This window comes from Geotrypetes seraphini, chromosome 12 (assembly GCF_902459505.1).
Source record: "Geotrypetes seraphini chromosome 12, aGeoSer1.1, whole genome shotgun sequence".
NCBI lineage: Eukaryota > Metazoa > Chordata > Amphibia > Gymnophiona > Dermophiidae > Geotrypetes > Geotrypetes seraphini.
The window spans coordinates 38,178,854-38,195,461 of record NC_047095.1 but is presented as its reverse complement, the minus strand read 5'-3'; the positions used below and the strand labels follow the sequence as shown (position 1 = coordinate 38,195,461).

At 39.4% G+C, this 16,608-nt stretch overlaps 1 protein-coding gene across 3 annotated transcripts in view; it reads right to left on the bottom strand.

Annotated features, from left to right (window-relative positions):
- The window catches only part of PIGK (phosphatidylinositol glycan anchor biosynthesis class K), a 248,631-nt gene that overhangs the window by 162,097 nt on the left and 69,926 nt on the right, over window positions 1–16,608 (bottom strand). For all 3 annotated transcript variants that reach the window (XM_033916805.1, XM_033916807.1, XM_033916806.1), the window contains exon 9: window positions 10,112–10,284. In XM_033916805.1, coding sequence (XP_033772696.1) covers window positions 10,112–10,284 — 173 coding nt within the window. The remainder of the gene's footprint in view (window positions 1–10,111; window positions 10,285–16,608) is intronic.

Below are 16,608 nucleotides of genomic sequence, written 5' to 3'. Positions count from 1 at the left end.
CAGTGCCAGGAAAAATAGTTGAAACCATTATAAAAAATAAAATTATGGAACACGTAGACAGATATGGTTTAATGGGACTGAGTCAGCATGGGTTCAGCCAAGGGAGGTCTTGCCTCATCAATTTGCTGCAATTCCTTGAAGGTATGAATAAATATGTGGATAAAGTTTATCCAGTTGATGTAGTGTATCTAGATTTTCAGAAAGCTTTTGGCAAAATTCCTCATGAGAGGCTCCTGAGAAAATTAAAGAGTCATGGGATAGGAATTGTTTATTGGACAGAAAACAGAGGGCAGGGTTAAATGGCCATTTTTCTCAACGGAGGAAGGTAAACAGTGGTGTGCCACTGGGATCTGTACTGGGACTGCCTTTATTTAACATATTTATAAATGATCTGGAAATTGGAACGATAAGTAAGGTGATTAAATTTGCAAATGACACAAAACTGTCCAAAGTTGTTAAAACACAGGCAGACCATAGGAAATTGGAAGACTGGGCATCTAAATGGCAGTTGAAATTTAATATGGACAAATGCAAAGTGATGCCCATTGGGAAGAATAATCCAAATCATAGTTACCAGATGCTGAAATCTTCTGCCCAATGTGCGGCGGCTGCCAAAAAAGCAAATAAGGTGCTAGGAATTACTAGAAAAAGGGATGGTAAATAAGACTAAAGAATGTTATAATGCTACTGTATTGCTCCATGGTGTGACCTCAACTTGAGTACTGTTTTCAATTCTTGTCACCGTATCTCAAAAAAGATATAGCGGAATTAGAAAAGGTCCAAAGAAGAGTAACCAAGATGATAAAGGGGATGGAACTCCTCTCATATGAGAAAAGACTAAAGAGGTTAGGGCTCTTCAGTTTGGAAAAGAGACAGCTGAGAAGAGATAAAGTTGAAGTCTATAAAATCCTGAGTGGTGTAGAATGGGCACAAGTGAATCTATGTTTTACTTCATCAAAAATTACAAAGACTAGGGGGACATGCTATGAAGTTACAGGGAAATACTTTTAAAACCAATAAGAAGAAATAATTTTTCACTCATAGAATTCTTAAGCTCTAGAATGCATTGCTAGAGGATACAGCAACTGTGGTTAATGTAGTTGGTTTTAAAAATAAGTTTGCACAAGTTCCTGGAGGAAAAGTCCATAGTCTGCTATTCAGAAAGACATAGAGGAAGCTACTGCTTGCCCTGGGATCTATAGCATGGAATGTTTTTACTATTTGGGGTTTTGCCAGGTACTTGTGACTTAGATTAGCCACTGTGGAAAACAGGATACTAGGTTAGGTGGACCACTGAACCAAGTATGGCTATTCTTATGTGTAGTACTTGCAGGCCTGAAAGGGACCAAGGCCTGTAAGTCCAAGAACCGCATTGTACAATTATATGACTTGTTTGTCTCTTTTGACCCCTTAGTTTCATGAATTGTTTGTCTCTTTGGACCATTGCTTTGGCTGACTTATGACTTTAGCCAGTTCCACCTGAGTTGTTGTCAGTATTATCTGGTGTCTGTTGGTTGTTCAGAGAGAGCAGGTAATCTCTCTGACCATATTTGAACCTTTGCATACTGATAATAGCAGACTTTTAGACATGTGCCATTCTGTGTATGTTTGAGGGATAAACATTGCACACTATAAAAGAAGCCATTCAACATTGTTAAGTTTGTAGTTCATCTGCGGAGTGAATGCATGCATTGCCCAGAAGCCCCTTCCGTGGAAATGGCTCCTAGTTTGACTGTTAAGGGACTGTCCAGTTTGTGAGAGACTAAAGGATGCAGTTTCTATCCACAGTAATGTATCTTTTCTTTACTAATAAATATTATATGTAATTTTAATAGAAATTGGTGTATGCTATTCTATTCTCTTTATAGAAATTGGTGGGTTGTCAAAAGTTTTGCACTGGCCTCTTATACGGTGTGGCTAGGCAGAACATTATGTTCTTATGTTTTAAAGACATAGAAACATGACGGCAGATAAAGGCCAAATGGCCCCATCTAGTCTGCCCATCCTAAGTAACCATTATCTCTTTTTCTCTCTGAGAGATCCCACATGCCTATCCCAGGCCCTCTTGAATTCAGACACAGTCTCTGTTTCCACCACCTCTTCCGGGAGATTGTTCCACGCATCTACCACCCTTTCCGTAAAAAAGTATTTCTTCAGATTACTCTGGAGCCTATCACCTCTTAACTTCATCCTATGCCCTCTCATTGCAGAGTTTCCTTTCAAATGAAAGAGACTCAACTCATGCACACTTATATTATGTAGGTATTTAAACAACTCTATCATATCTCCCCTCTCCTGCCTTTCCTCCAGCTGGGGAGTGGGGAGGCAGATAGAGCTGTGTTTTGACTTTCAGAGAGGCTTTGCAGGGAAGAATAACCAAACCTGCTACCTTGTTGGGAATCATTTCCTAAAGAATAAAATGATGGAAATATATGTAACACACGTCAAGAGCCTTGCAAATCTTTTGCATACATGTCAGGTTTCATGATTCAGCTTCATTGGATATATCACCTATCATGGTGGTATCTAAGAACTACAAAACTAAAAAAGAACTGCAGGAAATGTACAAGGTACAGGAATTTTTATTCAAATCAATAAAGTTTTGTATCCAAAATTAGTCCTTGACATTAAATAGTAAGGACCCGACACGGTCCGTGTTTCGAAAAACACTTCTCCCTCAGGAGTCCATGATTTTCAATGGATTTATATGCAAGAACCATAAGGATAACAGCAATTGAACAAAAGATTCTGGAAGCACAGTCGATAAAAGTTCTCCTGTCAAGAATGCTGCTCAGAAAACCACTGAATGCAGAATTGGGGAAGCTAAGAACTATACAATGTATTATAATAAGTAGTAAATACACACAAAGAAATATTTGTTCTATAATCTTATGTCTTCTTTAAGACATCAGTTAGTTGCAAATACCATGGTAGCTGATCATATAATCTTTGATGTATCATCAACACTTTATATTGCACCCTCCACATAACTGGCCGCCAATTTAGCTGTTTTAAAACTGGAATCATAGAAGTATAATTGATTAACTCCCATCACAACCCTTGCTACAGCATTTTGAATTATTTGCAGTGCATGTAACTTATTTCTTGCAATTCCTAAATATGAGTTACAATAATCAATTTTGCACACTGCGACAAGAAAGACTTTAATCTTTTCAACAAATTCAACTTAAAAAAAGCAGAATGAACTACTTGAGACACTTGTGCCCACATTAAGATGAAAATCTAATACCATTCTCAGCAAGCGTAATTCAGTCTTAACAGGATTTACATGATCCCTCAACTGCACATTAGTTGGCCAATTCTCTTCATCATTTTGTCCTATAATCATCACCTCTGTTTTAGCAACATTCAATATTTGCATTCATCCATTGTTCAATTGCACTCATGCACCTCTTCAATCACTCCACAAATTGTCTCCAATTCAAAATAAGAAAAAAAAATTGTGCGTGATCTGACATAAAGCTGGTAATGAACATCCAACTTTTCAAACACCTTTCCAATAAGAGCCATACAGTACTCCCCCGATATTCGCAAATCTTGGAAAACTGCGAATACGGTTTTTCATGGGGGAGACACGGGGATAGGGAGCAACATAGCAGCGGCAGCCACTGCCCGGCCCGACAGCGAGTCTGAAGAACACTGAACAGTAAAGCATGCGATTTGGGCACCTCACAGGAGGTACACGCTCCAGCGAGGAAACTTGGACCAGCTGGGTGTACACGAGGCAAGAAATCCAGTGGGGGGAGACAGGAGAGGGCATCCGGAGAGGCAGAAGAGAGCAGCAATCATCTATACTCGACAAAACTAACAACTAGCAGTTATAGAAAACATTTTTTCACATTATGCACAATTAAGTTGTGCGATCTACTGCTGTTGGAGGATGTGGTCATGGTGATTATCATAGCAGGGTTCATAAGAGTTTAGACAAGTTCCTGGAGTGAAAATATATTTTAAAAATGTTAAGCCATATAGATGAGAGAAAACAATCAATTATCCCTTAGAACAAGCCATGAGAAACTGATCTACATTTTGGGATCTGCATGATACTTGTGACCTGGATTGGGTGATATTAGACACAGGATGGTAGGTGTGATGTATCTTGGTCTGGCGCAACACAGCATAACTTATGTTTCTATGTTGTCACAGTTCATGAAACTGTACATCATTATTTACTCTATCCAATCACCCATTCACTTTCACACACATACAGACTCCAACCACATACTTGTTGACACCCCGAATCACTCACTTTCTAATCATTAAAAAAAAAAAAGCAGGCTGTAGATCAGTGACTGCTCTGTAGTAAGTTTGAGGAGCTCAGTGTGTATTTGCAAACTAAACTAAGTTTATATACCACATCCTCTCCATAAAGATAGAGTTCGGCACAGGAACTTTAATATATAGAAGGAAAAACATAACAAGAATTAGTGATTATAAAGAGGGTAGCGAGATGTATGTTTTTGAGAATAGCCAAGTTTTCAGATGCTTTCAGAATAATTGGAAGGAGCCCAGATTCCACAGCAGGAAGGTTATTCCAAAGCTCGGTGATTTTGAAGAAAAGAGATTTCCCTAATTTTCCCACACAGATAACACCTTTTAATGAGGGGAAAGATAGTTTAAGTTTTTGGGTGGATCTGGTAGTGTCAGGTCTCGTAGAATTCCAAGATAGTGGGATTAGGGGGGGGGGGGAGAATGCCATGCAGGATCTTGAATGTTAGGCAGACACACTTAAAGTGAACCCTAGAAATTACTGGGAGCCAGTGAAGTTTTAACAAAAGCGGGGAAACATGGTCAAATTTACTTTTTGCAAAGATCAACCTAGCCGCAGTATTCTGGATCCGCTGAAATCTTTGAAGACTTTTCTTGGTTAGACTTAGATGGAGTTACAATAGTCCAACCTGGAAAGAATGATTGATTGTACAAGGACAGCAAAATGTTGTTGGTGGAAGCAGGATCTCACTTTTCTCAACATGTGAAGCCTAAAATACAATTTTTCTTTTACCAGACAGTTGAGATGGTCATTAAATGAAAGTATAGTGTCAATAATGATGCCCAAAACTTTCCTTGAGAATTCAATCTGCAGTGTGGGATCAGAAGGTAATGAAATAAAAAATGGGTAGTGGATCTTATTTTGGGCTAAGCCAAAGTAGTTTTGTTTTGGACTCATTCAGCTTCATTTGTACAGTGAGGGCCCAGGATTGGTGTTTCGTTATGCATGCTATTATATTCTCAGTGAGGTTAGTAAGGTTTGAATCTATCTCAAGAAGGACAAGGATGTCATCTGTATATGTATATAATGTTTCAAAGAGAGATAGATGGAAGAGTTTCAAAGTAGACATATAGATGTTGAAAAGAAAAGGGGACAGAAGTGATCCCTGCGGGACTCCACATAACGGTTTCCAAGGAGATGACATGGTGCCATTCATATTAACAGTGTAAGAGCGGGATCATAAGAATTTCGAGAACCAGTCTAAGACTGTGGAATCAATGCCTATCTCAGAAAGTTGGTAAATTAGAATATCGTGGTGGACAACATAAAAGGCCGCAGATAGATCGAATTGTAATAGGATTGCAAACTTATTACAAGAGTGTAGTTGTTGAACCTTTGAAGTTAATGAGGCCAGTAGGGATTTGGTGCTGAAATTGGGTCTGAAGCCATATTGGAAGGTAAGAGAATGGAGAATCTCTCTAAATAAGATGAGAGCTGAGTAGATATGATAGCCTCTAGCATTTTGGTCAGGAGAGGAATATTCACTATAGGACGGTAGCTAGATGGTGAAGATGGGTCTAGATCGGCTTTTTTCAGTAATGAGGTCAGAGCAATGTGTCCCATTTCTACAGAAAATAGGCCTGATAGTAAGGCAGAGTTTGTAAGTCTGGTGAGAGATGAAATAGCCTGCACAGGAATTTTCTCATATAGGTAAGAAGGAAACGGGTCCAGGGCACATTTGCAAGATCTTAATTTGTGGCACAATTTAGAAACCTGGGCTTCGGATACATGCTCAAAGACTGTCCAGGATCTGTCTACTGGGATAGGGTTAGTGTTGCTGGGTACCAGAGAACTGTTAGTGACTGCTGATGGAAAAGAGCTTCTTATAGTAGCGACTTTTTCATTGAAAAATGTTGCTAGATCGTCCGCTGCTGGAGAGGAAGGGAGTATAGAGGAGTCGTTTTTAGAGGTTAAGGAGCGCCAGATGTTAAACAATGTACTGCTTTGGTTATTGGATCTGGTGATTTTATCACCGTAGAAATTCTTCCTTTCTTTTTTTAATCCTGTATTACAGAATTTAATACTGTCCCTCCAAGACTGTCTATCCACAAAAGATTTAGATTTTTTCCATTTACGCTCCAGTACTCGACATTTCTGCTTCAGTTCTCTGTGGTATGGAAGATACCAGGGGGCCTTATGGGAGCAGGAGAAAGAGTTTTTTTTGTAATTTTTTATTTAGAAAAATGAATACGTCACGTAATCAACAATACAAGATCGCTAACAATCCACAATATTGCTAACAATACACAAGCGGAAGAACAACAATCTGCACACTTTGGAAAGAGCTCCCCCCCCCCGAACAGCAGGTCAATAACCGCTAGATCACATACTCCAATAACCCCCTAATATCCTAGGACAGTCAACCAATTACTAAATAAGCATGAAAAAGACATCCACAAGCCCTCACCCCTCACCTCCCCCCAACCAATCACCCTGAATCTGGCCCCTCCACCCCCAAACCCTGGAGGAGTTCAACTTTGCCAACTTTCATCTTAAGGAATGAAAAGTTGGGATAGGTGTGTGCAAGGTATAGGCTCTCGGCCATGCTGACCCAGCAATGGCAACAGTACTTAGATAACTGGGGTAGATATCAGGAAGTAGGAGACAGTTTTAGTAGATAGAGGAGCAAAAGAGCAGTAGGTAGTCTCAGAGAGGTTTACCCAGTTGTGCCAGTTGGTTTCTGGGGCATCAAGCTTAGGACAGAAGGAAAACTGGTTAAGAAATTGGGTCCAGAACGGTTCACTCGCAAATTTTTTGCGGAAGGTAATAGATTTTGTGGCATGGGGTTGATCCCCAAGGTGAGACATGAAAATGGGGAGACAGAACGTACCTAAAAAGTGGTTGGACCAAGGGACATGTTCCCAACAAACACCTTCAGCTAAAGTTTTGTAATCAGTAAGGTCAAGAAAACTGATGATGTCTACAGTGTGCCGCTTTTCATGGGTTGGAGAGGACTCAGGAGAGGGAAAGCCCAGAGAGGTGAGAAAGTTGTTGAATTCAATCGCATTCTTGCTAGTGTTATTGTCTAGGTGGAAATTAATATCACCAATAATCAATAATCTTTGAAATTTTAGGAAAGCGCTTGTTATGGTCTCAAAAACGAGTTTGGAGGATTTATTCCAAGGGATTGGTGGACAATATAGTAACAAAATACCCAATGGATGATAATGGAGCTCATCGTTGACTGTAACTAGCATATATTCTAGTGATGTGTTGCTACCCTTTTCGAGGAGCTGAATGTCAAAGAATGATTTGTAGCGAAGTACCAGGCCTCCTCCTTTCCGGCAATTTCTGGGAGAGAAGAGGCCTTGATAACCATGGGAATAGAGTTCATTTTGTGTAAATAAATCATCTTTTGCGATCCATAATTCCGTAATGCACAAGAATCCAGGATCAAAATCCCCTAGTAAATCATTTAATATTTGAGTCTCGTTGCTTACTGATCTGACATTGCAATATAGTGTCGGGACTGGAGTGAGGGAGTCGGAGGCAAGACTGGGCAAGTTGGAAGTAGGTACAGGCTTTAAAGAAGGTTTTTTTTTAAAGGGGTAATTTCTGGTGTGCAGTGCACCAGCACAGGGATTCTGAGGCCAGGGCAGATTGCACTAACACTAGTGGAGTCAAATATGCCTCAGTACATCAGATAATAATTATTTTAAAAGCCATTTATTACATATATATATGCCACTGAACCCTTAAGAAACACAATAGACGTGCTACTTATGCTGTTTGACTAATAATTTGCTTTGGATACTATCTGGAGTCACAAAAATTTTCAACAGCTCAAATGGAATCAAATTCAGAAAAAAATTCTAAGTACTAATTTATATATTGACTCTTCTATGCTTATCGTTCACAATTATTTGAGCAATCCAACAGAATGACAAACTGCCCTGCCCAGATAAACTTCATCCAACAAATTTTGAAACATAATTGAAAATTCTACCAATGCACACTAGAGGGGGCATTCATTCAGGACTACATCATTTTAAAATTATTTTGCCTCTTTAGATACTCAACAAGTATATCGTGGAGTTCAATTGTCCTATGGGACTCTGCAGGCTGCAATATTTATTTCTTGAACCAGCACAATAAAAACTTTCAGTGACACACAGTAAATACACTTTCAATTCTGCTTCAGTCCCAACTCCATAATACTGTATATACAGTATTAGGGAGGGATCAAGCAGATTCATATCTTTAGATAATTCTTAATTGGCACATCTGGCAGCTTTGAAACTTCTCACCCAGAATATTATAGCAATAAATGTACAGTAAATGCTACTCAACACATAAAACTAGAATGTTCTACTCATTTTGAAATCAAACAATTCTAGATAATTAGCTGTAGTCAAATATCTAATTACTCTAAAATATCAACATGCATTGAAAAGAGCAAATTCAAATTTATTTTGATAATAAAATAAGATCCTTAACATCTCGTAGTAGCTAGTAGTCAGATGCCATCGACTCATGTTCGAGTCCTAGCAACTTGATGAATTACAGATCTAAAAAGAAATCAGTTTTGTGCTAGTCCAGTAAGGTCCTCCAGTGTCATCCCCATGGTTGTTTCAACGTGTCCAGCCATCTGATTGCAGGTCGCCCTCTTTGCCTGGTTCTTTCCATCTTCCCAAACATGATGTCTTTCTCCAATGATCTTTCTCTTCTGATAGTATGACCAAAATAAGAGTTGAAACTTCATTATTTGGGCTTTGAGTGACACAGCCAGTTTGATCTCTTTCAGAATTGATTTGTTTGTTCTTCTGGTGGTCCAAGGCATGCATAAAATCCTTCTCCAATACCAAAGCTCAAATTAGCTAATCTTCTTTCTGTCTTCATTCTTTCTGTCTTCATGTAATTGACCACTGAGAAAATGAGTGCGCAGACAAGTCTGAACTTTGTCTGGAGTGTTATTACCTTGCTTATGAATACTTTTTTGAGAGCCTTCATTGAAAAGTGACCAGTGCTATTCTGCGAAGTATTTCTTCCCTGCTAGTTGATTCTTTGTTTACAAAAGAGCCCAGGAGATTGAAATTCTTTACAACTTCTAATCTATCACCTTCAAGCTCAAAATCTTCATCATTTTCTGTGTTCATGATCTTCGCCTTGTTTATGTTCAGTTCTAATCCCATGCTATTATTTTCAGCTTTAACTTTTCTCAGTAGAAAAGTCAAAGCTGGTCATGAGTATTGTATCATATGCATAGCACAGGTTGTTTATATTTTTGCTACCAACTTTGAAACCAGCCCTCTCTTCTTCCAAATTTGCTTTTCTGATATCTTCTTCCAGTTCTTGGTCCTTTTTCTTTGACCCAATGGGATGAAATGCGGGTAGTCGGACTTCCTGACTGATGTGGAAGACCAAAACCACCTTCAGTAAAAATGACGGGACTGTGCACAAAGAAATCCCTGTTTATGAAATCTTAAGTAATGACTTCCTATGAGAGAGCCTGCCATTCCAAGACTTTTCTTGCAGATGCAAAAGCTACCAGAAACACCGTCTTGACCGGGAGTGGCTCAGGGCTGGGCTGAAGCGCAAAAAGTTTGCTCCTGCCTGATGCACCGCAGGGCCTTGAGAACTCTGGGAGCCATTCAGGCAGGGAGGGGCTCAACATGGGCAGGAACGCAGAAAGCTTCCTCTTGCACGATACACCGCTGGACCCCCCATGGATTTAAAAAGCCGAAAAAGGTATGCAGGGGGAGGTGGGAGGGAGGGCTAAATTTAGGTCTACAACTGTCCTTGACCTAGGCATGTGATCAACCTATGATTCTGTATAGACAAATTTTTAGAGACATTTGTAGATATATAGATATGTAGTACCTGGGTCTCACTTGTCCTAAACCAGGATTCAGAGTGATGGTCTCTACTGTGATTTCAACTTTCCGTACACTTCCAAAGAAATCTGTGATCAGAACATGTTGAGGATCCCTCTGAAAGAGATCTGTTCGATGTCCAGGCGTAGAAACACACAAACTTTTCGGGCATACCTGAAACTAAATAATTATATCATTGGTTAAAAAAAATATGAATATACCTAACCATTACTGTTTTGGGGAATCAGCTTTTATCTTATAAAATAGCAGAAGACTAATTGCCTAGGTATTATTAAGAAAAATATGTTAGGATGTATTTCTAGTGTTGATAATCCAGTTTGCTACAGGACTAAAAATATATCATCATAGTCAGTTCACAACACTTCTATTTTTATGTACTATTTTTCAATGATACTGAAGAAAATAATAAGCAGTGTCTAAGAAAATAATATTATGTGTTTAAGAAAAAAGTCATCCACTTCTGTCTTTTTAAATGAAATGAAAACTTGCAGAAAGAGGGACACAATGACATAGAAGCAGTAGTATTACCTTACATTGATAAGTGTTACTAGTATATCACAAACTCAGATTCTAAGAGGATCATATGGTCCTTCCACCACCAAATATCTTCTATCACTGTATATCTTAAATAGAAGAGGCTTCCCCGCTTTCTGCACCCTTTTCAACTTCAGATCCCTTATTCAGCTTAATCAGGTTTTGTTTGGGAAGTCAGGGAGGGGAAAGGGACCATTTCTATGTTTCATTAATGCAGTTTTTTTCTTTTCTTAAAACAGGTTACAAGTATTTAACACAGGTACCACATGCAATCTCATCTCCGCAATAATAATAACATCTAACAACAGACATTAGTAATGAAATTCTGGACGCAGGTCAAATGCACAAAGTATAAAAATCTTAGCACTGAGCTCAGTAACAAAGTAATAGAATCCAGAATACAAAAGAAATAAACACACTTTAGAGCAGTGGTCTCAAACTCAAACCCTTTGCAGGGCCATATTTTGGATTTGTAGTACTTGGAGGGCCTCAGAAAAAATAGTTAATGTCTTATTAAAGAAATGACAATTTTGCATGAGGTAAAACTCTTTATAGTTTATAATAGTTTATAAATCTTTCCTTTTGGCTAAGTTTTAATAATAATATTGTCATTTATAGCTAAAGAGACATATGATCAAGAAACTGTTTTATTTTACTTTTGTGATTATGATAAACTAAATAAACTAAACTAAACCTTAAGTTTATATACCGCATCATCTCCACGGCCTCAAAATAGTACCTGGCGGGCCGCGAGTTTGAGACCACTGCTTTAGAGGCATTAGTCAAAATCCAAACAAATCCCCTGAAAGTGCTGGTGTAAGTAAAAAAACGTTTTGGAAAAGATCAGACCTTAACTGACCATAATCCTCTTGGTTTAACAACCAAGATTATTGAAAGGAAAAATCCTAGTGCCCCAAGAACATCCCTGTAATATTCTCATATGATGGCAAAACCTAACCTTGTTCCCCAAACCAGGCATGCCATATGAAGAACTGGTTATTGCACATTACAAATCCTCCAGTCCCATGTACTGACAAACTAATGGGTCAAAAATAACCCTCTCAAGACTAGGGGCTCCTTTTACAAAGGTACGGTAGTGTTTTTAGCGCACACACCGGATTAGCAGATGCTAGCCGAAAAACTACTGGCTGCTCAAGAGGAGGCAGTAGCGGCAAGCGCGAGCGCTATTCTGTGCGTTAAGGCCCTAACGCACCTTTGTAAAATGAGTCTTAGGGGCCAAACAGTCATATTTTTTTGTGATGCCTAAATAAGACTCTGGGAAAAGGTGACTAAAGTACTGGATTCAAAATGTAGAGAGGGGCTGTGTTTTCAAGTCATGGATCCATAAGCGTCTGAGAAATGTACATATTTGAACTTTTATTACTTTTTTATTATTTCACATAAAAGGATGGAGTTTGCTCTAACAGAATTAACCCCACCCCCACCCCCCTTTTACAAAGCCATAGCATGGATTCTAGCACTGGCCGCAGCGGTAACAGCTCCAACACTTATAGCAATTTTATGGTTTTTTTTTAAATAAAAAGGGGGGGGGGGGGTAAATTCACTAAAAAAAAAAAAAAAAATTGTTTCTGGGGAGTTTAGTCACCTTTTCCCAGAAATGGTCACAAATGTAGAGGAAATTTGTTCTCAGATGTACTCCCAAAAGGAAAAAGTAAAAAAGCATGCCAGTTCCATATCTCAGACTGAGGGGGACATATAGGCCCGTATTCTGTATAAGACGCCCGGTCTCAGAAGCTGATGGGCATCCTATACAGGATCGTGCCTAAACCCGCCTAAAAAGAACCCGATTCTCTAACCGACATTCGTGTTACAGAAGCCGGTTAGAGACCTGGGTTGCCACTGAGCTTATCACGGCAAGGGATCTCCCTGCCACGATAAGTTTAGCGGCAACCCATCCTCACCCCCTTGAAGACTACCGGTAGGAGGGATTACCAATCCCTCCTGCCTGGCACCCCCTCCTGTAGATCACCGGCAGGAGGGATGCCCAGCCCCGACCCCCCCTCCACCTTCATCCGGACCCCCCACCTCCATTAGAACCCCTCCTAACCCCACCCCACCCCCTAACCTTTTTCGATAGACGGATGGGTCCTCCCTCCACCTGGCCTCCATGTGAATGGTGGGTCTGCCCCCTCCCGGTGCATTGTGGGATGCACCATGGAGGGGCCTAAGGCCTGATTGGCCCTGGTGCCTAAGACCCCACCCACAGGAGGGGCCTTAGGCACATGGGCCAACCGGAATCTTAGGAATCTAATTAGAGAATATCTGTGTTTATCCCATGCTTTTTTAAAAATTCTATTACCATTTTCCTCTCTATCACCTCCCTCGGGAGGACATTCCAGGCATCAATCACCTTTTCCATAAAAAATAATTTCCTATCATTACTCCTAATTATACCATCCTGCAACTTCAATTTATACCCTCTAGGATTTACCATTTTCCCTACTCTGGAAAAGATTTGGCTCTATATTAATACCTTTCAAGTCTATAAACATCTGTATCATATTTCTGCTTTCCCTCCTCTCCTCCAGTGTATACATATTCAGGTCTTCCAGTCTCTTCTCATACATCTTTTGATGCAAACCCCCTACCATTTTCGTCGCATATTAATGGAGATTGTCTAAGCAGTTTTTATATTCATATACTCAAACATTTTTTTCTATTTGTCCTAGTGGGCTCACAATCTACCTAACATACCTAGGGCAATGGAGGGTTAAGTGACATGCCCAGGATCACAAGGAACAGCGCTGGGCTTGAACCTACAACCTCAGGGTGCTCAGGCTGCAGCTCTAACCACTAGGCCATTCCTCTGTATGAGAGCATAATACCCAACCATGCACATATTTTTCTACTTTATTCCTCAAGTAAACCGACTCAAGCCCCTGAAAGATTTTAAATGCAGTGTCCAATAACTATATTTAATTCTAGTGTTTATAGACATCTAATGAAGACTTGTAAGAAATAAATAAATAAATTGTTTCCACAGTGGACTGGGAGGGGTTTGGGGATGTTTTGCCATCCTTGTCCAATCCATCATCCTCTCCAAACTAGATTACTGCAACGCCATCTACTTAAATCTATCAAAAAAAAAGTATTCTAAGACTCCAGCTAATCCAGAATACTGCAGCCAAACTGATCTTCTCAAAACGCAAATCTGACCATGCCTCCCCACTCCTTGCCAAACTTCACTGGCTCCCAATAATCTCCAGAATCCATTTCAAATGTTCCTGCCTGGCTTTCAAGATCATTCACGGAATCCTGCCTCCTCTTATCCCACTGTCTTTCAACTCCTCCAGTCCCGACTCCTCCAGAACTGCCCAAAGGCTTAAACTAGCCTTCCCCTCTCCACGCGGCATCCACTATTCAGGCAAACTGGGAAAATCCCTTCTTTTCAAAATCACAGGTCTTTGGAACGACCTCACCACCCCGCTGCGGAACCTGAGCTCCCTTCAGTTATTCCGCAAACAACTGAAAATCTGGCTTTTCAGCAAATTGTAGCTCTATCCTTCCCCCCTTTCTCTCCCCCCTTCTACACATAAGTTCATGTAATCCTTTTTCTTCTTCTCTACCCACTATTTTAAGTTCTTGTAAACCGTGTCGAGCTCCATTCTCATGGAGATGATGCGGTATATAAACTTAAGGTTTAGATTAGATTAGATTAGATTTTATGTAAACAAGAAGTATTTCTTTGCCACACCAGGATGGAAGGAAGGGATAAGGGGTGTTATACATTAAGGACTTTCACTGCATGGATGGGAGGGAGCATAACTAATTTTAGAAACAAGAGTGAGCTCAGAAATGACTTTTCCTAATTTAGGGGCCCTTTTACTAAGTTTACTATGAGTTAAAAAGTTTACCGTGCCATATATAGAATTAGGGTGTAAAAGTACAGTCTGCATATGGTGAAGGAGTGATTGTGGAAGACTGGAGTAAATAGTGTTACAGTAGTCCAGTCAGGAAAGTATTAAGTAAGGACATTTGTAAGTTTTCCTCAAGGAAACAGTGAATTGAGCAAAACTGCCTCCATATAGTAGGTTCACTATTTAAAGCCACTAGCTCTATTCATTTTCTAGGACACCAGTCATAAAATAAGCATGAGAAATCAAGTGATCTGTGGTGCAAAAAGAACTGCCTGATGCGCCTTGATGCATCAATCGTGGTGCAGGCTATGGCCATAAAAATGGCCCAGTATGGCTATTCTTATGTTCAGTTCACGAACTCTGGCAATTTGTACTAGTCAATTATAGTATGCTAAAATAGGTTTGTGGCATACTCCAAGGACAAGCCAGAGAGAGAGTTCTCACAACTGGGTGACATCCTCTGACAGAGCCCAGGTCTGAACAATATCAACAAAAAATGTTTAAGGACTGTGCTGAGTATGCTTGGATGTTCTACCACGATGTTGTTGCATGAGGCCACCTCAATTCTAGCTTTTATACAAAGCCCAGTGGCCACATATTTGAAACAGGCCATCATTTTTTTATCAGAGGATGTCACCCAGTTGCGAGAACTCTCTCTTGCTTTTCCTTGGAGTATGCCATAAACCTATTTTAATATACTATAGCTGACTAGTACAAATTGCCAGAATTGGTGAACTGAACATAAGAATAGCCATACTGGGTCAGACCAATGGTCCCATCTAGCTCAGTATCCTGCTTCCAGAAATGGACAATTCAGGTCACAATCACCTGGCAGAATCCCAAAGAGTAGCAAAATTCCATGCTACCAATCCCAGGGATAAGTAGTGGCTTTCCCAATGTCTATCTTAATAGCAGAATATTGACTTGTTCTCCAAGAATTTGCCCAAAACATTTATAAAGCCAGATATACTAACTATTGTTACTACATCCTCTGGCAACGAGTTCCATAGCTTAACTATTCGGTGAGTGAAAAAAAAAATTATTCTATTAGTTTTAAAATTATTACCATGTAACTCCATGGTATGTATCCTAGTCTTTGTAGTTTTTGAAAGAATAATTGATTTACGTTTACCTCATTCTATTCCACTAAGTATTTTGTAGACCTCTATCATATCTCTTCCCCCCCCCCTTCAGTCATCTCTTCTCCAAACTGAAGAACCCTTACCTTATAGGAGAGAAGCTCTATCACTTTAATCATTTTGGTCACCCTTCTTTGAACCTTTTCTAATTCCACTTTTTTTTTTTTTGATATGGCAACCAGAATTACACACAGTACTCAAGGTGAGGTCGCACCATGGAGTGATACAGAGGCATTATAATATTCTCTGTCTTATCTTTTTCTTTAAAATTCCTAGCATTCTATTTGCTTTTATGGCCATTGCCACAGACTAAGCAGAAGATTTCCATGTATGGTCCATGATAACACCTAGATCTTGCATTGCGACTCCTAAAATGGAACCTAGCATCAAGTAACTATGATTTTGATTTTGTTCCCAATGCATATCACTTGCACTTGTCCATATTAAATTTCGACTGCTATTTGAATGCCCGGTCTTTCTCATTTCAAAATGTCAACAGAAAAAGCAACACATAAGAGTGGAAGAGTATTAAGTTAGTACTCATACCGTATTACTGTCTGTTGCAACAGTAACAAATTAGGACATCAGTGAATGCTAAAGTGCTTGTTTTTGGAAACATTTTGCAGCTTATTAAATTTAAATATGTTGAACTTTAAATACAATTGTACAATTAAATAATATATATATTGCATTTCAATGGATAACAGAAAACAGAAGATGACAAACTAAAATTTTACAGACTGATTTTGCTACATACATTATTATCATTTTCTGTGTTATAAGTTCATTGTCCAAACAAATTTCAGCATTTCACAATGCCTTTCTGCACAATGATTCAGTAAACTAGCAAAGGCATTTTAGATCATTTAATATCACCTTACAGTCGATCTCAAACCTAGCTCAGGAAGATTTCTTTGAAAAAATAGGCTTTA